Source organism: Hesperophylax consimilis, chromosome 26, assembly GCF_061612785.1.
Source record: "Hesperophylax consimilis isolate HC1 chromosome 26, BYU_Hcon_1.0, whole genome shotgun sequence".
Classification (NCBI taxonomy): Eukaryota; Metazoa; Arthropoda; class Insecta; order Trichoptera; family Limnephilidae; genus Hesperophylax; species Hesperophylax consimilis.
Window position 1 is genome coordinate 21,161,944 of NC_142861.1, and position 26,538 is coordinate 21,188,481.

At 33.2% G+C, this 26,538-nt stretch overlaps 1 protein-coding gene across 1 annotated transcript in view; it reads right to left on the reverse strand.

Annotated features, from left to right (window-relative positions):
- LOC149411287 (uncharacterized) overlaps positions 1-24,043 on the reverse strand; it is a 152,210-nt gene extending 128,167 nt beyond the window's left edge. Inside the window, exons 1-3 of the mRNA XM_089647668.1 lie at positions 23,951-24,043; positions 23,301-23,369; positions 22,249-22,591 (exon numbers count right to left, since the gene is read on the reverse strand). Coding sequence (XP_089503794.1) covers positions 22,249-22,591; positions 23,301-23,361 — 404 coding nt within the window. The 5' untranslated portion in view covers positions 23,362-23,369; positions 23,951-24,043. The remainder of the gene's footprint in view (positions 1-22,248; positions 22,592-23,300; positions 23,370-23,950) is intronic.
- Between the last annotated feature and the right edge of the window lie 2,495 nt (positions 24,044-26,538).

Consider the following 26,538-nt stretch of genomic DNA (forward strand, 5'->3'; position numbering starts at 1 on the left):
TTTTATTTTTCTGTCAATTCCACTATAAGTTTCCTTATGGTCTTTTATGTTTTTTAATATAATATGAATCATTAATTTCACTGGTTCAAGTAACAATGTAACATGTAATTTCACTGGTAACAATTTACCACTTAATTTCACTGGTTCAAGTAACAATGTTACATGTAATTTCACTGGTTCAAGTAACAATATAACATGTAATTTCACTGGTTCAAGCAATAATTTAACATGTAATTTCACTTGTTCAAGTAACAATGTAACGTGTAATTTCACTAGTTCAAGTAACAATATAACTTAACTCTGATTGCCGGCCAGGTGCAGGTAAAGTTAGTTCTGAATAAGCATATATATATTAGCCAAATTATTTATGTACTGGTATTTTTCATTTGAAAATTATGGTTTATTTACTAGAAAACACCTGGTAGAGCACCTGACTGACAATCATAAGGCTGCGGGTTCAATTCCCGTCGGCGGCATGTTTTTATTTTCGGAAAAAATTTTCAGAATGTTTAGGTGTTTCGTGCTTCAAAATTATATGTTATCGTCTGTGCTATGTATAAAAATCTTGTATCGTAAACAATAGTTTAATAGCCAGTAAACTTACAAACATGAAATAATTTTTCTATTACTCGCTGAAGCGCTTGTGAAATTTTGCAATGCTGTTTTCTCATTAGCGTGTTCGTAGATTTTTTAACAGCGAACTATTTTTAGGGCAGAGTATCTATAGTATATGTGAGGTATTAAGAATCCTATTTTTAAGAGAACTCAGAAGAGTGTCCCTCTCTATGCAATGTTCAGACAGGATAATTATTTCGCCACTCGCTCGGCAATGTTGTGAGGGAAGGTTTTTTTGATGCAGGTATTGAAGCAAAGACACACAGAAAAATACTTCAAATTGTTTATATTCTGGTTAAAAACGGGACAGCAGGCCTCTAACGAATGAATCGACAGGTTTCCGAATAAACTATCAGTAAAATACCAATGTGTTATGGCGATGTTAGAATAAGTGTTCAAAAAAATTGAAATGATTTTGATATATTATTAATGTTCTTAAAGTTTGTTGAGAAATGACATGCTTTCCCATTTTTAACAGGAATTTAATAAATCAGCAATACTTATTTTTCTTCGTGCAGGTTTCCGGATTTGTAACTAGCACTGAACGCGAAATACCTAGAGGTGTGATCATTACGGATTTAAATGAAAAAGTGTCGCATTAGACCTTTCGTCTCCTGATAGAATTTCAGATTTTGAATTTTTTTATCAAATTTTATCCCAAGTAAGAAAAAAATGCCCTTACTTCGGGCTCACAGACTTTCAGGTTTTTTATCCTTATTTGTGTAGTACTTAGCATTTCTGACCTTAGCAGAAGGTCAATAGCGCGAAAAACCCATCGAGAGAGACAGATAATTACGCTTCCTTCCGCTTTTCCCAGTGGCGCAACTCAACTCGGGCCCACTTAATAACGGGCGAGATAAGTCGATGGGAGGTCCGAGATAGCGCACTTTTTACTGTCCCCAAAGCTCAGGGCCGTATTAAGATATATAAGGCCCCTAAGCAGTAAAAATTTGTGACCCCTTTCCCGAACTATCTCGTATTTTTTTTATATTACAAACACTTGTTTGTTTATTGATTTCGTCAAATAGAAAATTCTAAAAAGGCGTTGAAAGGAAACTGGTGTCACCAACAGTCCTTTTCATAAAAAATTGCAACATTTAATACTGGTAAATTAAATGATAACGGAAGCTGCAAACCTGTAACTCCCATTTAGTCAGAAAAATGATTAATATCTTTCACTCCACGATATATCGATTCCGAAAATTGTACATTGAAAACTAACAATCACATCAATAATATACTGTCGAATTTTTTTTAATAACCTGTTCACAGCTTTTTCCTTAACTTTACAAACTTGTTTTATATTCAGCAATGGTTATGGTGGGACAGTATTTTTCAAAAACAATTTAATTGCAAGGTTTTTAAACAAGATTTTTCAGAGAAAAACTCGCGTAAACCAATGGCACGTACAATACAATTACTGAATACAAAACTTACTGTCAAATTTGAATCTTGATTTTGTAACGCTATAACATCCAACTTGATAATTAGTTGCAAATCCGTTAATCTTTGGTTAATCCTAACTAATTTTACACAAACATTTGGTATTATGCGCATGTAACGTATTGTAAACGATCAAGGATGCTTCTGCGCATGCACTGCGAATGTACGTGGGTTCCCTATATCTTCACTGCTCTTACAAATGAATTTCCGTTATGAGAGTGGTCTGTCTCGTTCATTTCATGGTTTCATTCACTCAAGACAGTGCCCACAGTGAGAACATATCATTTGACGTCACGTCCTCGGCATTTCGACATATGCACGACACTTTTGCGCATGCGTGGGGGTCTAGTACGGAGTTGCTAAGGTTTAAATGATATGACGGGAATCCTTCATGGGTGGAGCGTAAGTTCTCACTAATTTCTCAAAATTACTGCGCTTTAATACATTTTTTCTATTACTGTTTCTATAATAATAATAATATTTGGATGATTTTTTTGCGCCGTTTTTGTGCAAAATCGCATCAAGGACCCTGAACAAATATATGATACATTTCTACAATGATCTATACTATAACTAACCATATATGCAAATAATGTAGAGTAGCATACTTACCTGGTAGGTCACTTTATACATATAATATTAATAAATTTAAACATTAATAAATTTAAATCCCTAATTAGGCAATTATGATTATGTATGTGTATAATGTATCTTTGTTATTGGAATTTTTTATTCTGTAAATATGTATTTAAAATATAAATAAATATTACATAGAATGCGCGGCAGTCCATTGCACAAATGCAGTAAGGCAGGGACTGTCTCTGTCGCCGATTTGCTAAAGACATTTTGTATCTTCGGTCCAAACCAGTGAAATCAAATTGATTATTTAATCAAGAAAGCATTACGATATTAGAAAATGTCAGAACAATTTCAGCAGAAAAAAAACTTACTGTGGATATACAACACACTTATAACAGTTTGTCGATTCTGTGTTTATTGATTAAATAAATAAATATTTTGAATCAATTAAATGAAAATTACCATATTAAGAAAGTTTTATTGTAAATATTTGATCCGTTCTCGCGGAGCCCCCAAAGGAGCGGGCCCTTTGGCAATGGCCTGCTCTGCTGTATTGCCAATCCGGCTGCGTCAGGGCTGTTCAAAGGGAAATTGGGTCGTTAGCGAAGTGGGACCTCTCCGGGGGTCCTGTGTGCCAATGGCAGGAGAAAAAAGTTTTTTTTGGACTTGTATTATGCAAAAATAATAAGGTTGTTATCGATCGCCATGATTCTTCTTCGTATGGAGGAGGAGAGTTTGCACGGGTCATAGATACTAGACAAGAGACAAAAGAGATATGGCATGGAAGCGTGTCGAAGGTCGCTATGTTCAAACTATCAAACTGTTTGGTGTGTAGGTAGAGACAAACGCAGGACTCCGCTGCAGTGGCGGCTCGTGACTTTTGGGGGTTCTAGAGTGTTAATATTGCAAAAATTGCATGATTGATGTTGTTGTAGCTGAAAACGATTTTTTATTTTTTTTCGAAAAAAAATTTTTTGTATGAAGATTTTCAGGAAATTTCAGTTTCGCCGCACGGATTTCCTGTAAATCTTCTTACAAAAAACCAAATAGAAGAAAAAAAAATTCTTTTCAGCTACAACTACATCAATAATGCCATTTTTTATAATACTAAGCACTGTAGATCACCCAAAAGTCACAAGCCGCCACTGCTCCGCTGTATGTAGATGCATTTCAGTAAGGGCGATGAATAAAAACTGAATGATTTGAAAAAAAAAACAAACTTTCCTTCTTTTCTTACATATTTCAACGCTATACTGGCGTATTATCCTATCCTAGTGATGAAATACACACAAAATATGCAAATGATATTTTAAATTGAGTTTTACGTGAAATTTCAATATTCCTGGCATTTCAAATGCGGCCTTCGCAGAACGGCGGTCGCCGAAGCCAGCTTTTCCGTTAATTGAAAATCAACCTCTATTCTTCTCTCATTAATCTGGAATCCTTGAAAGTTAAATAATCCGGCGCAGGATGGGTCGCAGCCGCGACTCGGGGCTTTAACGAACCCCTCAATCCCTTGATGACCAAATTCAAAGAGAATTATTAAAAGTCTCCACCTGTCAACGTGCGCGAGCTTTATAAAAAAATCGCATTCAAACCGTTGATTAAAGATGCACTAGATTAACCACCAGGAACTATATATCAGGAGCGCAGATCCGTGAAATTTCACGAAATTAAATTTTAAATAAAAGTTTTAAAAAAATTAAATTAGAAATTCAAACAAAAAATTCCACTGCCAAAATCATTTCATTGAACGTAAATATTTTCACCCAGAAACATTTCACTTCACGCTTCGACAATTAAAACTAGTATTTTCGATTATTAACTTCATGAAATCCAGTTTTTGGTAGTTATTTCAAACACACACGAAAACTACATTGAAGAGGATTAACTAAAGCGAGACAACACGTTATCAGTTGTACACAAATAAACATTCTTATCTCCTCACTCTAGAAACATCTGCTCTGATAATGGATACTGCAAAGGTATCTGAAAAAATTAGGCTAAGAATGATCATTCATAATTTTGTAATATCAATGACTATCCTCAATAATGAACTTCGGATATTTTTTATGATTAACACCTTTCCTCAATAATGAACTTCAGATATTTTTTTATGATTAACACTTTTCCTCAATAATGAACTTCAGATATTTTTTATGATCAACAACTTTTTATAAAAATGTCGTTTTCATAATTATTTTTTTTCACGTTTTTATTTTTCAAAGCACGCCAAACTAGCTACCCGTTACCTCCTACTTATGTACTATGGTTTTACTGGCTAAAAAAACAGTAAGCCTTTCCCACATGGGTCCGTATAAAATTAGCAAATCCCAAAATAAATAATAAGAATGAATTACAGAAAAAAATTGAAATAATTACCTTTCCGCAGTAGTGACCCGGATGCGAGTCCGCGCAAACGCGACATCGCGCAAATTTATTGCCCGCTTTTCATGTGTCCGACCAACCTGTGAGGGAGCGGCCTAAGTACTGTCAGACCCCCCGACCAATCACAAGTCGTTTAAATATCTTTTGGTTTCAACCATTTTTATATAACGATTTCTACCTATAATTATTGCATAGAATAGTAAAATGTGTATATTGAAAATCAGTGTTTGTTGATCTATGAGACCTTTTTTTTTACCACAATATTTTTTCTTGGAGTTCCTTCTTATTATAACTTTGCTGTGAACATATAGCACAGATATCATATGGCGCACTTTACTGGGGATTTAGAAGAAAAAAATGACCACAGATGAGATGAACTGACGATTTGAAGTAAGCCGCAGATATTAGATGGGAGAGAGCCGCAAGTTTGGCAAATCGGTTTTTTTTCTACTGTTTCCAAAGCTGGACGCCAAAAAGCTCACGAAGAAATACAAGTGATATCATGTAAAATAGCATCGCTAGCATAAGACACATAGAGATTCACAAAGAACGCTAGGCTTATGTTAGCGTGATAAATAAGATTACGAATGGAGCTTAGGTAGATGGTTTGGACATGTAGAGTGAATTAACGAAAAAAGGAGAGTAAGAAAGAGATGGTACGATCAAGTGAACCACACACTTGAGTCGGGCCATGTCGAGAGTTAGAATAACAAAAGGGTATGTATGAATACGAATGAAGCAAGGAATCCTCTCTACCCACCCCTGCGGAGAAAGGAATTGATGGTTAGATAGCTAAATGCATTATTTTAATTTAGCAATTATTCTATTATAACTAAAAAAAAACCAACCTTACGATATGCATGTCAAAGTTTTCAGATATGAAATCTGGATGCAGTGGAAAGGTGATCAACTAATGACGTGGTGAATTTATCAAAGAACTTTAATCATTTTTAATTTAGACTTTATCAAAGGGGGTACAACTCAAATAAAACTAGAGACTCTAAGTATGCTTAGATCACCTTAAATACCTGGTTTAACCAAATGTATTTAAATGTATTTACCAAAATATTATAAATCTTTTAAATATCACATTGTTCTATTTTATTAAAAAAATCGCTAGCTGTTTTAGAAAAGTACTTTTTAACTGATGTTTTTTCAGATCTGAAGTTACCGACACTTTTATCAATGTAAAATGTTTAAACTTGTTTAAAAATGCTAGGTAAACTTTTGACTTATTCTTGTAATTCAGGTCAGTCGGTTCGCGTACAAATACAACAACCATTTTTTTTACATATCGATTAAAAAATATTTTTAAATTTCGATTAAAAAATATTTAAGCACAAATAATGTTAAGTGCCCTTAAGGCATCAACTTATGAAGCCGTGTGGCATTTGATTTTTATTTTTCATTATGTAATTGCACCTTTTCTAAGTATGTATTTGCTAATCGGTTTATATTCCGATGGTAAAGAGTTAAATTTCTTAGAATTGAGATTAAGAATCAGGTCAATACAAGAACCCGTGTTAAAAATCAACAATCTAATCGACGTATATTTTCGCAAAACTCAAATAAAAAAGATAATTTAATGTAAATACTTGCTGAATTCCCCGGCGTTGCACGGGTTTTATGCAGAGTTTTTGAAAACAGATGTAGGTACACAGTAATTATTTTCTGATTTTGAACTTATTCGAATTATTTTTTTTTGTTGTTATTCGTAATTTCATCTACACAGTCACCTTATTTTAATGGTCAAAGTGTGCTAAATTTCATCAACCTGTGAATAAAAAGCAAAGTCACACCGGCACAGGACCTCAAAATGTAGGTACTAGCCGAAGTCACTAGGGTTGCCCCGGCATTACGCAGATTTTTTTTTAAATCAGTTGAAGACAGTAATGTTCGTCTCATTTTGAACGTCAAATTTGCAATTTATCATCCACAAGTATTAAAACTCTGCTGGAAGGGGTTGAAAATGTGATGGGGGTGGTTTTTCAAAATTTCATGTAGACAGTCACTTTTTTCTTTTTTGAAGGTCAAGTGTCTAAAATTTCATCAATCTCGTAATAAAACTGTAGATTTGTATAAACCCAAACACTCTTATCTATATAATATATAAATTAAAAATAGATAAGAGTTTATTTTTACATTTTTCCCAGTAAAATTTTTTTTACGTTTGATTAGAATTTAATATATGTTTTTTCAGATTTGATAAAATCGTAAAACAGATAAATATTATAATATCCAAATATTACATGGGAATGAATTACTATTTTTAAGTAAGAGATAATAGAGTAAGTAAGAAGGTTTAATTTTACCAAGGATAATAGGAACAAATAAGACATGCATGGAATTGTGCAATTGTGTCACCGATGTACTACCAAATTGCATGAATTAAAAGCGGTTCATTTTATTTGAATACAATACGAGAGTTGCGGTTTCATCCTAATAATGGTTAATGGCCCATCTTTCTAGTTTCCATTATCTATGGTTTGAAATTTAAATTAACGAAATAAATTTTTAAACTTGCCGTGGGTATCATTTTCCACGTGCAGAAAGCTCATAATTCCCGACTAAGCCACGGTAGCAAAGAACCAAGAAATAAGCAGGTACTTAACTGTTCAAAATTGAATGCAAATTTTTAATAAAGATTTCTCTTGGCTTACTGCAGAAGAATCTACAGTTATAAGAATTTTGCAATCCTTCTAAGCGCGATCGCACACAACACCATACACCCACAACGGCACCCGCCAGGCACCGGCCCGACGAAATGCAAACCAAGAGCACAACCAGCGTTGGGCGCGGTTTTTGGCAAGAAGATGTGACACTTTGAATAGTGAATTATCACAAGATGAAAACTAGTCATTAATTTGATAATAATTGCTTTATAATATATTATATTTGACGGCCGGCATAGTCCAGTGGTAACGCATTGGACTGCCATTCCGAAGGTCGCGGGTTCGAACCCGGCGTGCGAAAATAAATTTTATTTGATTAATTTGTGTTATTTCACAATTAATTAATTAAAATAATATATAGTATATTTGCGGCACGTTCCAGAGTGGAAGATACTACCAGTATCGCCCTGGTGTAAGACCACCATTCAGAATTGAAACGTTGCTCCAAATGGCTTTAGCCGTGTTTAGTGACTAGATCTGAATAGCCAGGTACTTCCCCACCTTCCTCTTTCCCTTCCCCACTTACCTTCAGCCTCACAACATCCCCCAATTGGGGATGCCATAGTCTCACTGGCTCCAGACGGGAGCAGTTGGGACTCTTGTGAGGTATTCACTATATAAAAAAATATAAATTCAAGCTTTGGACAAAGACACTACCAATACCATGCTATAAAAGCTTTCAACAGTATAAAACTTGAAATTAAAATTGGGGAAAATAAAAATAAATTCACACACAAAATTACAAAATGGATTAAAGAACAAAAAAGACAGTATTACCAAAATGTCATAGTATAAAATAAAAATAAAACCTACACGTAACACACAAAACCAATATAAACACACATCACTCACAAACACACAAGATTATTTTCAGTGTATTCTTTTTTAATTTTAAATGTATTATTATGTATTTCGTATTTTTAATTTTAAATGTATTATTTTATTTTTAAATGTACTATTTTCTCTATAAATGTAATATGTAGATTATATTTTCATATTATAAAATGAAGGCCTCAGCACGGGCAAGCCACCCAGTGAGGCCTACATTACTGGAAAACATAAATTGTAAAAAATAATGTACCAAATAAAAAAAATAAAATAAAAAATAAAAATTATGTAAGAGTCCCAACTGCTTCCAACCAACAGGCATGCCCAATTGGCTTACGTCATGGGGTAGTGGGAAAGGAACAGCGGCGGCTCGTCACTTTTGTTTGTACTTGAGTGCTAATAAAAAATGACATTATTGATGTTGCTGTGGCCGAAAACGTTATTTTTTTCGTAACTTCTATTTTTTATGATGATTTTCAGGAAACCCTTGCGGCGCACGGCCGAGCTGAAATTTACTCCAAAAAATCAAATTTTTCAAAAAACGATAGTTTTGGACTACACTACATCATAATGTCGAATTTATTAAACCTAGCACTTTATCACACTCAAAAGTTACGAGCCGCTACTGGAGGGGAATGAGATGGGAAGAGGAAGATGGGTACCTGGCTATACCGAGAGTATTTTTCCCCTCTGTAACATGCCGCAAGTATACTATTAGCAAGTATCCTACGCAAGCTTAAATGAATAAATTGTGAAATAACACAGTGTCATCAAATAAAATGTACTTGCGCAAGCCCGAGAACTCCGGATGGCTAGTTGAGAGCCTAACCCCTTTATCACGGACGATTGACAAGATGGCATTATTTTGTATCAATAAACCTGTTAAAAAATATATAATAATTAATAATTAAAACGATCGTATGGGAAACAAAATAATATACAAATTCCGTTCAAAGATGAACAACTAGTTTTATCAATGCGGTGAAAATTAAATATGATCTCTTTTAAAGCTTAGATTAATGTATTTAGCTATTTTATCTTCGGGAGGGATATTCTCATGAATGTAGTGTTTTTTTTTTGTTCTATTCTGACTATGATAATAATCAATATAACATCGTATGTGGACTCAAACACAACCCAGTCGCAAAGTAGCCGTGGCGATATATCTTTTTTATCTAAAACCGCCCGGCAGCCGGGTACATTGTGGATTGTGCTGCCTAGTTGAAATAACGGGCCGGCTCCAGTCCGGGCATTGGATGTTGTCTGTTAGTGGCTTAAGAAGTCATATTACATTTTTTAACCACTTCACATTGCTCGGTTTCATTTAATAAATGCCATCAAAGTATAGTTGATGTATTTCGAAATGAAAATGTACGAGTATGTTTGGTTAGTACCGTCATGTCATTTATCCACAGTAACAGTATTAATATTTCATTTAAAAATAAGATGCTCCCGAAATACACGTTTAAAAATGTAAATTTTTATTTTGGAATAATGGCTATCCCACGAGAAGCTGTGGAGATTTTAGACTTCCAAAAACAAATTTGTCGTGAACCCAAAATAATCTCCATTTTAAAGGATTTAAGATTTTTAATGAATTACCGACAGATGTTATAGAAGCTAAAAGTCTTGCTGCTTTTCGAAGGTTATGCCAAAATACTATAAATAATAAGTTTTAGATGTGTGTTTAAAGTGTCCTTAATGTAATAGAAATAAGTTGTTAAAAGGTTTATACTAGATATAAAATGTAATTTTTTAAAACTAAATAACATACAAATAAAAAGTACCAGCCTAGTAACGCATTTGAAAAATAGAACGAACTATTTAAATAAAATCGATTTCTGTTTAGTTCGTGCAGAATAGAGGTGGGTCCCATGACTACTTTTCGTTACTGGGTACAATGAGTACAGGTACAAATAAATACCTGGTAAAAATACCGGTGACAAAATACTCAAAAGAATTTAATACCGACCTGAGGATTGATTCAGAATAAGTAATTTCTAAACTGCACTCACATAAATTCTACCCACATATTCCGCACTAATTTTCTACGTAAACTTGATTCCCCCATTAATTATTCGAAATCCATGGTGCATATGTGTGAATATAGTTACAATAAGGCTATAATAACATACCTCAGTAATAATAACAATTAAGTTTAGCATAATACCATTCTTCTGTATGGGTTCTGTATAATTTTAAATGCAAATTTTAATATTGATTACTGTTTCACTGAATTTTTATGTTCATATTATCAAATGTTTTTGTAAATGCTCTAAAACTAATAGATATCATATTTCAAGCTCAGAAATAACAATGGCATCTTGCAACTAATTTTTCTCTTATTTTTGGCAGTAACCTTTTATAATTTTTTTTTTTTTTATTATTTTAATATACATCATATGGGTTACATTTACATACATATTTTGCAAAATATAATATTAAGGTTCATATATGGTCATGTATACCTTATCAGAAAAGAGGAGCTCTTGTGCCTGATAAGGGAGCCACGATTCTTACTTAGATTCATAATTCATAATGAGATATAATAATAATAATATATATTACGCTTAGCAACGCTAGTTTAGGCATATACTTTGCATTTGCTCTCTGATTATTTTTTGTAATATCAGATAGAAAAGAATTAGCTTTGATCCCAAAAAATATAAATATTTAAAGAAGAGTATATCAGATAACGCATTAAATAAACTGCCAGTAAGCCATAGGATATTTAGGTAAATAAATAGGATTTAAAAAAAAAATTAATTGAGGACCCCAGTAACCAAGGTAAACAACAATATTTGACATTCATTTGAAAAAAATAAAAATATATTTTTATGTTGATAACGTTTTTCTGGAATATAATATATCATAGATTCGTAATGTTGAAAGGTAGTTGAATTAGAAATTATAGATTTGTTATGTCGAAAGGTAGTTTGATTAGAATATTTAATTTGGTCACATTGAAAATTATTTATTGATTTGGTTACTGGAATGTAGTAGTAAAGATACAATCATCTCCAAGTTGTTTTGCAAAATGACAACAATGTCATTTGCAACCAACGTAGATGAACAGGGGATTATTATGTCATCTGTACAGATGAACATGGATAGTCTAAGACCCCAAAAAACAAAAGCAGGTATTCCTAGACAGCGTATGAAATGGACGAACGATGTCAATATGTTCATTGTTCGTTCATATTTTTATGTAACCAAAGTAGAAACAGATATGTTGTTATATAGGAAAAAATTACATTTACTTTTCTCACAAAATTATCCGATTGCCCAAGTAAGCGAACAAAGATTAGCAGACCAAAAGCGAGCTATTTTCAAAAATAATTTAATTTCTGTAGTCACATTAGAACAGATTAAAAGAGAAGTAGCAGATAGATTGCAAAGGGGAAATAATTTAGAACAAATTAACACAAGTAACAATGTCATATCAGATGCATTGAATGTAGATAGTTTGGATAATATTCTAGTCGAAATGTCCAATGATATTACAGTAGATTCAAATAACTTAGCCGTTATTTATAATCTTAGGGAAATCAACATTGCAAATTTAAACTTTGTTGATGAAAATGTAGTAGAATTAGCTAACTTACTTCATAATAATATAAACAGATATATAGATGTAGAGCCAACAGTTAGACCAAAATTACCGAAATTGCATACGTCAAAGAAATTATCTAAATTAATTTTTGAATTAAATAACATAATTTTACCAAAAATCATATTTGACGAAATTAGTTTTTTAGATCTTCATACAATAGTATACGCTAGTGCGATTACTGTTTGTAATAAGTTAGGAATTAAATTATCATCCTCTGACGATAGATCATATTTTTTTTTTTTTTATTTATTTTTTTTTTTTTATTTATTTATTTAACGCCCAGAGGGCTTTTACATGGTTGGTAGTATAATTTTAATTTGACAGATATTTTGAAACATAAAAAATAAGAATAAAATTACATTTGATAAAAGCTATGCAACAAGTTATACAAACACAAGAAACAAAAACAGAAAATTACAGCTATTTGTAGGTTTACATGATGTGTTTAGGAGTATTGTTGAAATAAATGTTTTAAATGATCCACAAAACTTGCCAAGTTGGTATTGAATATGTCAACATCACCCAAGTAATGATTTCCCATGGTGTGAAGTCGTTGTATCGGAGAGTGGGCAATGTAGTTACGCTTATGTGTGCTGCTGTAGAATATTGTATTTTGTCGTGTTGTTACTGTGGGTGTGTGTATGTTTATAAGTTGCAGGAGTTCACAACAGTCGAATTTAGAGTTAAGTATTTTGAATAAGAACGTTAAATCGTTTATTTTACGTCTATCTTCTAATGTATGTATTTTTAGAGTATTTAATAAAAAATTGTATTTTAAGTCTTCGAGAGGGATATTTAATTTAAAATTTATAAAACGTAGAAATTTTTTTTGTATTCGCTCAATGTTGTTAATGTGAATTTTGTAAGATGGAGACCAAACTACTGAGTTATATTCAATTAGACTTCTTACTAGAGATACGTATAATAGTTTAATGGCTTGTAAAGAATTAAAGTTTTTAGTTGTTCTTAATACGAAGCCTAGTGTTTTCATACCTTTGTTCACAATTTGATGGATATGATTGGTGAAACATAGTTTTTCATCCAAAATAATTCCAAGATCTCTCATTTCCGTGACTCTTTCTAAAGCTATGTTATTGATGGAATATTCGAATAAAACAGGATTTTTGTTTCTGAAGAAAGTCAAGGTTTTGCACTTTACTACATTTAAAAATAAATTATTTTGAACGCACCAATCTCTAAGCTTACTAATATTTGATTGTAGTATATGGCAATGATTTATGTCAGTTATTTTCTTGTATAGTTTGATGTCATCTGCAAAGAGCAATACCTCGACATCGTTGAAGCAATTGGTTATATCATTGATGAAAATGAGGAACAAAACCGGGCCAAGGTGACTACCTTGCGGTAGGCCATATAGTTATAGTAAACCAGAATGGCAGATCAGATTAGAAAATGATGTAGTATTTTTAAGAAGTAACATAGCTAGAGTAATAGAATATAAAAATGGAAATAGAAGTAGGAAAATTTTGAGACATGTAGATGAAATTGGTAGAAAATTTGGTTATAACATTGATTGTCATAATAATGAAAATATAATCAATGATTTATTGGATTTATTAAAACAAAAATTAGGCGTAAAAGCTAGTAGATTAAAAAGATATAATTATACGTATAATAAAAAAAAAATAATAGATTATTTCAGAAAAATGAAAAAATATTTTATTCCAAACTTGACGATAAACAAAATATTATTTCGAATAATAATATTCCGTTACCATCTGAATCAGATATGCGCGATTTTTGGACTAAAATTTGGAGTAAAGATATAAAACATAACAAGTCAACTCCATGGATAGAAAATGAAGAACTCAATTTTTCAGGTATTGAACAAATGAGTTTTTCTAATATATCGGTTGAATTGTTAACCAAAATTATTAAAAATACTCATAATTGGAAAGCCACGGGTTGCGATTGGATACATAATTTTTGGTACAAACGTCTGACTACTTTACATCCTCTTTTGGCAAAAAATCTTTCAAAATTTGTCAGTCAACCTCAAAATTTTCCAAATTTTCTAACTAAGGGTATTACTTATATGTTACCCAAAAGCGAAAATATTAATAATCCTTCTCAGTACAGACCCATTACATGTTTACCGACAATATACAAAATTTTAACCTCTTGTTTAACAGATTTAATATATACTCATTTAGATGAAAAAAATATTTTATCTGAACAACAAAAAGGTTGTCGCAGAAAACATATGGGATGTAAAGAACAATTAGTTATCGATTCTGTAATTCTAAAACAGATTCAAACTCGAAAACGTAATTTACATACTTGCTATATAGACTACCAAAAGGCTTTCGATAGTGTCCCGCACTCGTGGCTGATCAAAGTATTAAAAATATATAAAATTAACCCCATTATTATTAGCTTTTTGGAAAATATTATGTCCTTTTGGAATACCAATTTACTTATCAATTTAAAAGGTAAGAAAATAGTAATACCGGGCATTTCAATTAAAAGAGGGATTTTTCAAGGAGACTCATTGAGTCCTCTTTGGTTTTGCTTAGCATTGAATCCTCTATCTAAAATGTTAATTAAAAGCAAGTTTGGAATAAAAGTTAAGGGTAATACAAGGGAGAGTAGTACAATTTCGCATTTATTATTTATGGATGATATAAAATTATTTTCGAATTCTGAACAAAATTTAGAGAAAATGATCGAGGTAGTTAAAAACTTTTCAGATGATATCAAAATGACATTTGGTTTAGATAAATGTAGAACGATCCATATAGAGAAAGGCAAAATTGTAGATGGGGACGAGAGTATATTTAGAAATTTCCAAATTACTAGTATGAAAAGGGATGAGGTTTATAAGTATTTAGGATACCCACAATCAAATAGATTAGACCATAGTAGTATTAAAAATGATATTAGGATTAAATTTCAAACTAGGATAAGGAAAATTTTAAAATGCAATCTATCTGCTAAAAATTTAGTAAAAGCAATAAATACTTGGGCAATACCTCTATTAACGTACTCATTTGGCATAATTAAATGGTCTAATACAGATTTAGATAACTTAGAAAGATTAATTAGAACTACGCTAACAAAGTTTAATTGCCATCATCCAAATTCAGCTATAGAACGAGTTAATTTACCTAGAAATTTAGGAGGTAGAGGTATAGTCAAAATAACTTCTTTGAAACATAATCAGGTAGAAATGCTAAGAACTTTTTTCCATAGGAAAGCTCATAGCTCAGAAATGCACAAAATAATTTGCAAGGCAGATAGAAATATTACACCTTTAAATTTATACGATGAGAATGCCAACATTTTTATAAATCCCAACCAGGAATTATTAGATTCCTGGTCAAATAAAATTTTACACGCAAAACACTTCAATTATCTCAACCAAACGTATGTTGACAAAATTAAGTCAAACAAATGGTTGAGTATTGGAGAGTTGAGCGCAGAAATAGAAGGATTTATGCTTGCAATTCAGGATAGAGTCATTAATACTAAAAATTATAGAAAGCATATAATCAAAGATACAAATCAAATTGATGATTTGTGTAGAAAATGTTTGGCTTTTCCGGAAACTATAGAACATATTATATCGGGATGTTCTATATTAGCACCGTCCGAGTATACATTTAGGCACAATCAAGTTTTAAAAATAATTCACCAAAATTTGGTAATTAAACATAACTTGATTGACTGCCGTAATGTAGTACCATATTATGAATACGAACCAAATTCATTTTTAGAAAACGAATTTTATAAAATATATTATGATAAAACTATACTAACAGACCGAGCGATTAGTCATAATAGACCCGATATAGTTTTACATGACAAAATTAAAAAAATAACTTATATCATTGATGTTGCTATTCCAAATTCCTGTAATATTCAAAAATCTGTTAGTGAAAAAATAAGAAAATACACAGATTTAGGAAATGAAATAAAAAGAATTTGGCATTCTCAGACTATAAAAATATTACCATTCGTTATTTCGGCTACTGGCATTATACCTAGCTCTCTAATTAAAAATTTAGGCGTATTAGATCTATCAAAAAATTTATATATAAAGATGCAAAAGTCGGTCATTTTGAATACATGTAGGATAACAAAAGATTTTTTAAATATTTATGTTGAGGGATCAGTAGGATTTATAGGCCCTGTTAGAAGTTCTACCGAGCCGAACCCTCTGATATGAAAATATCTGGAGACGGTGAATTTTTTTTCCCATTTGATATCTGGTGATTTGACGTGTTGTTGTTCTTGTATTGTTTTGTATTTATTTTACTTATATAATGCACTTACATAGTGTTGATTGACTAGCTGATCATTTGTGGAAAAGTGAGTGGAAGGGTTAAGTTTTTCCTTTGGGGAAGACTTAACCCGGACAACTAAATCGGAAGTTTAAAAAATAAATTTTTATTTTTGTTTAATATAAGTTTTTTGGAAAAAAAGTTTGATTTTATTTATTTGTTCTTGTTGGTTCGTAATACAGCGCAATTCGGAAGGGAGATTATTGTAGTTTTTTATGGCTTGGTAAATATAATGGTTTTGCATTTGAGTTGTTTTAAAGATTGGCGTAATAAATTGATTTCCATTTCTCATGAGTTTATAAAATTCTTGATATTCTGTGTTATTTTTTTCTTTACACATTTTTATAATGGAAGTTTGCTTAAATATATCATCAATATTTGGTACTGGAAACAATTTAAAAAGCAATTTTGTTGGGAAAGTAGAGTTTTTTTTAAGTATTACTTTTATAATAATTTTTTGCGAGACTTTTACTGAGTTTAGGTTGTTTTTATAAGATCCTCCCCAACCTATGATTCCGTAAATAAGCAGGGAGTGGACAAGAGCATAATATACATTTTTTAGTATTTTCACATTTAAAATATTTCTTAACCTAACAAATATATATATACATTTCCTTATTCTCTTTACTAACTCCCTAATATGGCTTTTCCATTTCAGATTTTCATCGATGATCACACCAAGATATTTGATTTCAGAAGAAGAGTTGATTACAGTACACATAGGATTAAGTAGTTCACAGTTGATATTGTCACAATTTTCATCATGGATTATGATATTTACTTCGTGTTTAGGTATTTTTTGTAGTGAAAATAATACATATGTTGTTTTTTTAGCATTAAGTGTGAGTAGGTTATTATCAAACCATGATTTTAAGATATTAATACATTCATTTGCAAGTTTGTTAACTAGTTCCCACGTTTGACCTTTTATTAATAAAACAGTATCATCAGCATAAGAGATTAATTCACCTTTGATTTTCTGTTGGAAAATGTCATTTACATACATTAAAAATAGTAATGGTCCGAGGACCGTGCCTTGAGGAATGCCAAATGTACTTGTTAGTGGTGTACTAAAAGTTTGGTTTAATTTTACAATTTGAGGTCTCTCTGTTAAGTAGCTTTCTATCCATTTAAGGGCTAAGTGGTCAATGCCATTTTCTTTTAATTTTAATATAAGTTTTTCATGGGAAATGCTGTCAAATGCTTTCTTTAAGTCAATAAAAATTCCTATACATTTATTTGATTTGTCCAGGGTACTCTGAATACTAGATGAAATTTTTGCAATGGCATCTTGGGTACTTTTTCCCTCTGTGAAACCGAATTGATTTTCATTTATAATTTTGTTCTTATTTAAGAATGCAGTTAGTCTTTTTTTAGCAATTTTTTCAAAAATTTTCGATATATTAGATAAGAGTGAAATGGGTCTATAATTAGAAATGTCCTCCGGGCTACCGGACTTAAATATTGGAGAGATTATGGTTTAAATGGTTGCAACGTTTCTAATGAAATTGGTTTGAAATATAGATAGTGTGTCGGATAAATAAATCCGATTTTTTGTTTACATGGGATCTATTATATCTGTGTATTTTGTTATTTTTTCAGAAAATTTTTTTTTGAATATTTATGTATTATTATTTCTACGAAAATTATACCAGAAAGTTCGTACTCTATGTAAACCGTCTTAGCTGCAACGCCAAAGAATTTGTCGTCTCATATTCGTGGGCATGGACAAAAAGAGTCCTGGACTTAAAACTTGTTTTCGAAAATATGTTTACAATTTCCCGTGTAACTTGAAAACATGAAAATGTTTGCAAAGATAATTATATTAGAACGGAAGACTAACTTTAGAAGTTCCTTTGAAAACTTTTAATTGGTTGGTACCTGAAGAGTTAATTATTCCTTCAAGCGACAAAGTGTGATAAATAGACATTTAGGCAGACAGTGCGAGATTTTTTTTCATAATAAATAAATAATATTTTCAAAGATCTAATTAAGTAAAGATTTTTATAATATTAGGTTGGTTTTGTTTCAAAGTCTTGTGGTTATTATGTGGTTATGACCATCATGTACGACCATTACCAATTTGAGTTTTGACATTTGAACTGATTGACTGATTAACTGATGAACGGACTGACAACAATTGATGGATTTGTGACAAGCTATAAAGTATAAACAGTCATGATGTTATGATTTTAAGCCAATTATCATAGTTTAACGGATATTATTCAAATGTAATATTTTTTTAATGGTGCTGATCGTTGATGTTGCTGATTTACCAACATCAAATGTGACAAGAGTTTTAAACTACACAACATTATTAATCTAAATATTTTGCGTTTTGTAATTATTGTGATGATAAACCGATTTACCTAAGGCCCTTCTTCCACAGAGATACCGAAGTATCCGCTATTCATGTTGTATACTCACGCCGCAAACAATTTATCCCCCACAGTCCGTACTCATCGCTATTAAAATCACGAGACCCGCGTCGCCAACAATCTCTTGTTGAATTTTCCCAACGCCAAAATTAGAATGTTTTCATAACTTCACCTACAACCGAACAGTGGTTGCAGCTGTTATTTTTACATCCTGTCATTGTTTTGTTTTTGGCATTGATTTAAAGCACACGCATTTTTACAAAATGTCTAATACATGTGACGACATGTTTAGAGTCTTGGCGATGTGAGCCAGAGCGACCTCATCCAGCTGGTTACGGGAGACTGGCGTCGCTGGCGAGTTTATGAAAGGTAACTGAATGGCGGTAGTCGCCAAGATACTCAAATCGTCTAGTTTCGTATCCCTATGGAAGAAGGGCTTTAGTGTATTATAGAAGTGATGGAGCTTAAAAGCCCTGAACGGAGCAATTCAAGAACAATTTGAAGCCGCGGGGTGAGGGGACAGATTGTATGAACATGCCGAAACCTACTTACATTTTTTAATGACGTATCCTATTCCTCGTCTCATCAAATACTCCAAAAAAACCATAAACCGATATAACTGCGTCAACAAGACAAAAAAATAACAATAATTCACTATCCACCACTTTGCATAAAAATCAGTAGTCATTCGAGATGGCTACCAGGTAATTTCAACTTGCCCTAGATTTGTCTTCAATGCCATTCATACAAAATTTCACTAGTACTCTGTCCAGGGCTTTTTAGGTCCATGGTGGAAGTATTTGTATAAGGTGGAGCAAAAGTAATGTAATAATGTGAATGTGCCATAATTTTAGCAAATGGTTTCAATTTATGTTGTAGACAGACAAAGAATTGGTTGACAACAAGCAATGGAGCTATACACACCTGAAGAACATGGAATTATTGTTAGGTACTGCTTATTTGACCGATTTCCGGTCTGTTGTTTTAACGCAGTGTTAATGTCGTCGTCATTTTCCTCATCGTCCTGCATTAGTGTACGAACACAAAGAACGGAAATCGGTCAAATAAGCAGTACCTAACAATAATTAGCCGGCGAGCAAGCGGCCGACTGGCGCAGGCGCGCCGACAAGAATGTTTGTATCTAAATGTGTGAGAACGCACATAGTGAAGGCAGGTTCAGATTTGTGTCCGCGCGCTGGCGCACCGAGAAGCTTTACCGGAATGAATTCTTAATTCCTACTCGCCGGTGCGGCCGGTTAGTGAAGCTTGTTTTGGAAGCTAGTGTCATAACATAACCACTCGAACGATCGCGCGTCAAAAAACTTTTTTCTCCGATTGCTCGCGGTTTTTTGGCGACGAATTTGAATATTTTCCGCCAACATTAAAAAAATCAAACCTGCGAATTTTAATACGGAGACATAAAACTGATTGTAGTGCTATACAGCCAATGAATTCACCTATATTTTAATAATTATTCTATATTTTTAGAATTGATAGATAAATTATTAAAAAATCTTAAACTTTATAAATGCGCGTAATTAGCGTTTTTGTGATTTGAAATTGCCGCCAGTGGCAGTTTTAAATATCTTTATAGAATATTTTCTACGCTTTTATGTTCTCTATGGCCTGTTTGATAACCACAGATGCAAGAATATAATAGAAAAATAATTTTTTGTACGTTATGCTCTCTTCAAAAGTTTGGTTAGAAAATAATTTTTTTTAAATTTGAGTGCGTGACGTGTCAAAATTGAAATCACTGTATTATACTATATAATAAATTTACCACAAAAACTGGTATAACGTTAGGAAGATACATTAACTGTCTACAATTATTAATAAGCATAGTCGCCGTGTTGGCTTTATTTTATTCATTTGATGAATTATACAGAGAGCCTATTTCACGATGTCAAAATCATGGTGCTACTTTTTAAATAATTGTAAATTAGAACTGGAGATTTGTAACCATGTTTTTATATAACGTGCAAAACGAGGAAATAAGGCTTAAAATGAGATATATATCATAGATATAAACATTGCCAATATTTCAGGGGTATACTTTGAAAGTTGATGAAATTCACCAATATTTGACGAAAAATCACTTCTGACAGCTACCTTAAGGTCAATCTACATAGAGTAAATCGGAATATGTAAAATGATGATAAATTTGTATATATATCAAACCTTTGTATGACCGTAGAATGCAAATAAAATCATAGTGATAATTTTATATCTAAACGCAAAGGTATCGAAAAAAAATGGGTGAGGGGAAAATAATTGATGGAACCAATAATTGATTTATTTATTAAGCCCTAATATCCTTTTAAATCAAAATTACAGTTGTATGGTTACAATGAAAGAGCAGTATATTGATTTAAACATTGTTTACACACTTTGTCATAGTAAAAATGTATTCAGTTTATTGGTTTATTCATAATTTAAGAAAATCAATACATAATAATATCATTGTGCCTCGCTATAGAGTGAGATTCTGAGTATCGCTCTGGTGAGGGACCACCATTCAGAATTGAACATTGCTTGAATTGGCTTAGTTATGTTTAGTGACTAGATCTGGAAAAGCCTCTTTACAGAAAAATTGACAAAATATAATTAAGACATAAAAATAAAACGAGTTATTTAATGTGTACAATAAACAGGGAAAAATGAGAATACCTGTGCATTTGTTAACATGCATATTTCAATTATCAGAATTGAAATATACATATTAAATGTCCACCGAACCTTATCATATAGAACCTTTGAGGATAACATAACATGAGACGTGAGTATGCGGAAAGAAATGATTAAGTCCAGCCATCCAGGCCATCATAATTGATGTTCAAACAAATTTAATTAAATTTATAAATTTGAATTTCATAACTAAAAAACCAAAAAAGAAAAAAATGAAATAAAAAAAAACCCTCAGCAAATCTATATTGTAGTGTGATATGGCTTCATGCAATCATAGCATAATGCCACATCACACACATCACACTTTGTAAGGGTCCTTTTGAAAATGTTATTTATGTTGCACCACGCACATTTCACCTTTTTCCCGCTACGGACCACGAAGTGGTTGCCTTTCAGGATAGGTCGCAGAGTCTTTCCTTCAGCTATTAGGTCAATGGTCCGCACAGTCGTGTCAATTCGACTACGACAGAACAGCAGAAGGAGTTCATCCGCAACCTCACTCCTGAAGTTTCGGTACAAAATGCGTTTATTTTCCTTGCGGAGCTTTGAGCCGTACAATATATACGCATTCTGCACCGAAACGCTTAGTAGTCTCCTGAAAAGCTTCTTGTACCAGACCAGGTTTCGCTGTCGTTCAATGGGGAAGCCTGACAAAAGCTGATCTTTTCGGTCAACCCCCCCCATTACCTTGTTATAGTCTAGTACGAGTTGAGGTTTGTAAGTCTGATTGATCTGCATACCTGTTGGTCTCTCTCGCGATCAGTTCAACGAAATCTGCATCAAAAATTTTAAGAAAGGTTTGCCCATTTCGTCGGTATTGAAAGTTGGTCTTGGCGTGCCTGTGAAAGTCTCCCTTATCCCGTAAGATATCATTAGACCAATCGAAAGAGTAACCTTCAGGCGGCAGAATCGAACGCATTGCCTCACTATCTACCTGGTCTTGTCTACTAAAGTCTATGGGAGTTAGGTGAAACGTTGATAATATTATGATAAGGTATTGGTGGCATGTATCCTCATCGCTCTCTTCGTGGTCGACGTCGCTCGCTTCGTCATCCTCGTCGCTCGATCTGTCCATATCCATTTCTGAAACAACAGAAAACCCAAATTAATTTAATGTGTCTATATTACGATAACCCACTGCCTCTGGTACGGCTTATGACTCGCAATACGATGGTCGCGGGATCAAATCAAATAAATTATATTTGAATAATTTGTGTTATTTTCACACAAAATTCATTAAAAATAATATATATTATATTTGCGGCACGTTCCAGAGTGGAAGATACCCATAGTATCGCCCTGGTGTAAGACCCCATTCAGAATTGAAACGTTGCTTGAAGTGGCTTTAGCCGTGTTTGGTGACCAGTTCTGAATAGCCAGGTACTTTTCCACCTCCCTCTTCCACACCTCCTTCCCCTACCCGCTACCTTAAGCCTCACAACATACCCCGATTGGGGATGCCATAGTCTCACTGGCTCCATACGGTTGGGAGCAATTGATACTCATGTGCGGTAAGCACATAAAAAATATATATCTAATGATTTTTCACGGGTCTGCGTTAGTATTTAAATTGTGGTTGATAAAAAAGGCTCTTGTGAGGTATTCATATAAAAAAATAAATAAATAGTTAATCAAATACTTGAGGCGGGCAATGTCAGGAGTCAGAATAGCACAGTCAGGTAGGTATGGAATGAAGAAAAGAGTGTGTGTGCCAAGATCGAGTTGCATGGTGGTTCATCTTCTCTGCCTACCGAAATGGCGTGAAGGTAAGTTAGTTAGTTTTATAACTCACGGTTTCCAAGTACAGACTCTTCTAGTACAGCTGCCTCGTCCACGTTACTGTTTCTGCCCATGTCTGACTCTGAAATAAAAGAAAACACAAATTTACAGTAGAATTTGGATATAATGACTTTGCATTTAACGGTCTACTGTTTTAAGTGACGATAATGTAAACTCTAGTAAGGTTTCATAGCTTTTAGTAGGAAAACGTATCCGTTTAAAGTGACCAACTACGTAAAGCGACCTATTTTAATGATAATTTGTCCGGTTACAAAACCCACCTACCAATACAGCCTCGCTTTTGACTAGGAAGCTCGACACAATGAGTCCCGTGAAGCGAAAGTGTTTTTTCCATTTAAGAAAAAAATGCTGTATTACACCGTTTAGAAGCCGGTGAATCAAATGTAATCCTCGCAAAGAAGTTCGGCATGTCTTATTTCTCACTCTGCAATACCCGTTACAGAAAAAAAAAGATGTGTAATGATGCATCCACGTCATAACAACAATACATTTTGTATGTTTGTTATGTGGAATTTTTAAGTACTATGCTTATTTCCTGCCAGTATACCAACAGTGAAACTGTGCTAGAGATATCAATATAAAATATAAATAATTGATTTTATATTGAGCCCCTGGAATGACATTTCAAAAAATTAAACTCACCGTTCCCAAACGCCGACAATTCTTCGTAGAATGGCACGTCCACCCACAGCTCGCTGTGATAGCCGGCCTCCGGAGAGAAGAGTTCCCCACTCCGCGATGTCCCAGGTAACGGCTCGAGAGATGCTGCACGGATAGGCATAATTGGTGCATTGGGAGCCGTTGATTGGGTGTGTGCGGGACTGGACATCCACGGTGGTGGTACGGGTCGTGGCAACGGTGAAGGCGTCCCTTGTGAAAAGGGACACGTTGTTCTCTCCGGAGATGGAATTCTGAAAACATTTACATAAATCATATAAATTGTTCTCATTCACATGTGAAACAGTAAGTACAGTATGTAAATAAACAATAAAATTAGAACTCTGTAAAATATGCACTGAATGTGCCAAATGCACAGAGCGCTGATCTTACCAACTCTCACTGTAAGAGTGGAACGCTGTCAGGAAAAAACAATAATATTGTATCAAGCATCTAAATACGATTACTTACTTTTGTTTAGTTTTTCTTGGAGGTGCGGTAGGGAGCGAAATGCGCGCCGCCTGCTTCTTGAATTTTCGGCTTTCCAGCTCTAGCCGGAAGGAAGCAGGCGGGGCCCTAACAGCCTTTAGGGCCTTGACGCGATCCTCTCGCACCAGTAGCAAAGCAGGGTCGCTGTTTAAATAAATACAAATATATGATGAGTTCAACGGCCACAGCAAAGTACTTTCATAAAAAAACATTAAAAAATACTAACACTCCAGACGAGGCTGCAATTGCAGCTCTGCGTTGTTGTCCACGTGCAGGTAGTCCGGCACCAGCTCGTACCCCACCTCTCCCTCTTCCTCTGCCTCCTCTTGCAGTCAGCACCACTCTATATATTTTAAATTGAAAACACTTAATGTAAGTACTTAAATGTTTAAATTTTGTTAAATATTGCACTAATATAAAATTTTAAAATAATTATTGGGTCGTGGAGTGATCCCTTTCCCTGGACGACAGCTGTTTCTGCACAAATTTGGTAAAAGTAAACAAATTAATTAATTATAAAACTAAATTACTAAATTTTTATTGTGTAACGAAGGCTTTACACCATTTTACATGTGAAAAAGAGTCAATTTTTTGACATATGACTTAAAATAATTGGTTAACAAATATCTGTATTAATAATGAACCAATTCAAATAAAACTTATATATATATCTCTTTGTTTTGAATCACTGTGATGGTATATCTATATTTCAAATGCGCGAGTGCAGTATTTAAGACATTATTGTAAAACAAAAACAGATGACGTCTTCAGTTGACGTAATCTTATACAAAAACTTCAACCAAAACAATATATTACAAACAAACGAATTAAAAACGCATTTCAAAGATAGATAAGTCAATCATGATTACACAGATATATAATTATGCGTTAAAAACCCAATAAATTAATTACTTACGGCATTTTAGGAAGAGTCCAAAATTTCGTGAATGTTGAAAATTTATAATTTTGTTTTTTGACAGGACGCCATAAAAAAACCGCGAAAACTCGTTAAATAACACTTCAAAGACAACGGATAAGTTCATAGACAAAGAGAATATATTATCAGCTATTCGATAAAACAAGTAGCTGGCCATGGAAACGTTTTAAATAATTACAATAAATATTTTACGAATGGTAGAAAAATCGGTCCATTTTTGGACCGATATCAATCGCAGAAAAATAAAAGTGGTCGATTTTTCGACCGAAATTGTTCCAGTGGATAAATAAACAAGTCCTGTCAAAATGAGCGACTTACTAATTGCTGCTGTTTTTAACAAATCGCCGATCTGGGATAAAAGAAACAGTTTACATAGCAACAGAAATGTTGTCGACAAGTGCTGGAAAGAAATCAGTAAGGATATGAATGAAAACGGTACGAACAAAAGTACTAACTGAGAAAATTTTATAATAACCTCAAATGTCACGAGTGAAATAAGGTATATTTAAAAAATCTTTCTTCGTCCGCCTTAAGCTCACTAAACAAGTGATGATATTCACCATGACTTTTTCTACTACTATTTATTTCTTAATTTCAAGAAAGAATTCTACAAAAGTAAAAAATGTTCTTCCGACGAGCTTGACATTTTGTAAAACTGACAGCTGCTATCAGGCAACCGCGCAAATGGCGCGGCGGATTTTACCGGCATTCTATGTGTCCAAAACTCGTCGCCTATCTTTTCCGGTGGACTCAGGCACTGAGTGCTTGTAATCTGAAAGCCGAAACACGCGTTCTTTGTGTTCGTACACTTATACGCGCGAACAATTAAGCGTTTGGCGGAGCGTCGCGTGCCAACGTTCAAAAAAACTTTCCATGAAAACAGAGCCCAATTTTTTTTTTAATTTCTAACAAAAGGTAGCCAATTCCCACTATGACATTATTTTTACCCCACCTGCGTTAAAAATAGACCGGTCAAATAAGCAGTCACAATAATTCCGCGTTCCTTTGGTGTGTATCGTTCCATTGCTATCAAATCGCAAACGCGATAAGGCATTGATATAAAAAAGTGATAATACTAATCATTCCTTTACACAGTTGCTCAAAAGATTATTTTTATCTATCGACTCATTTCTTCCGACCAAAATTA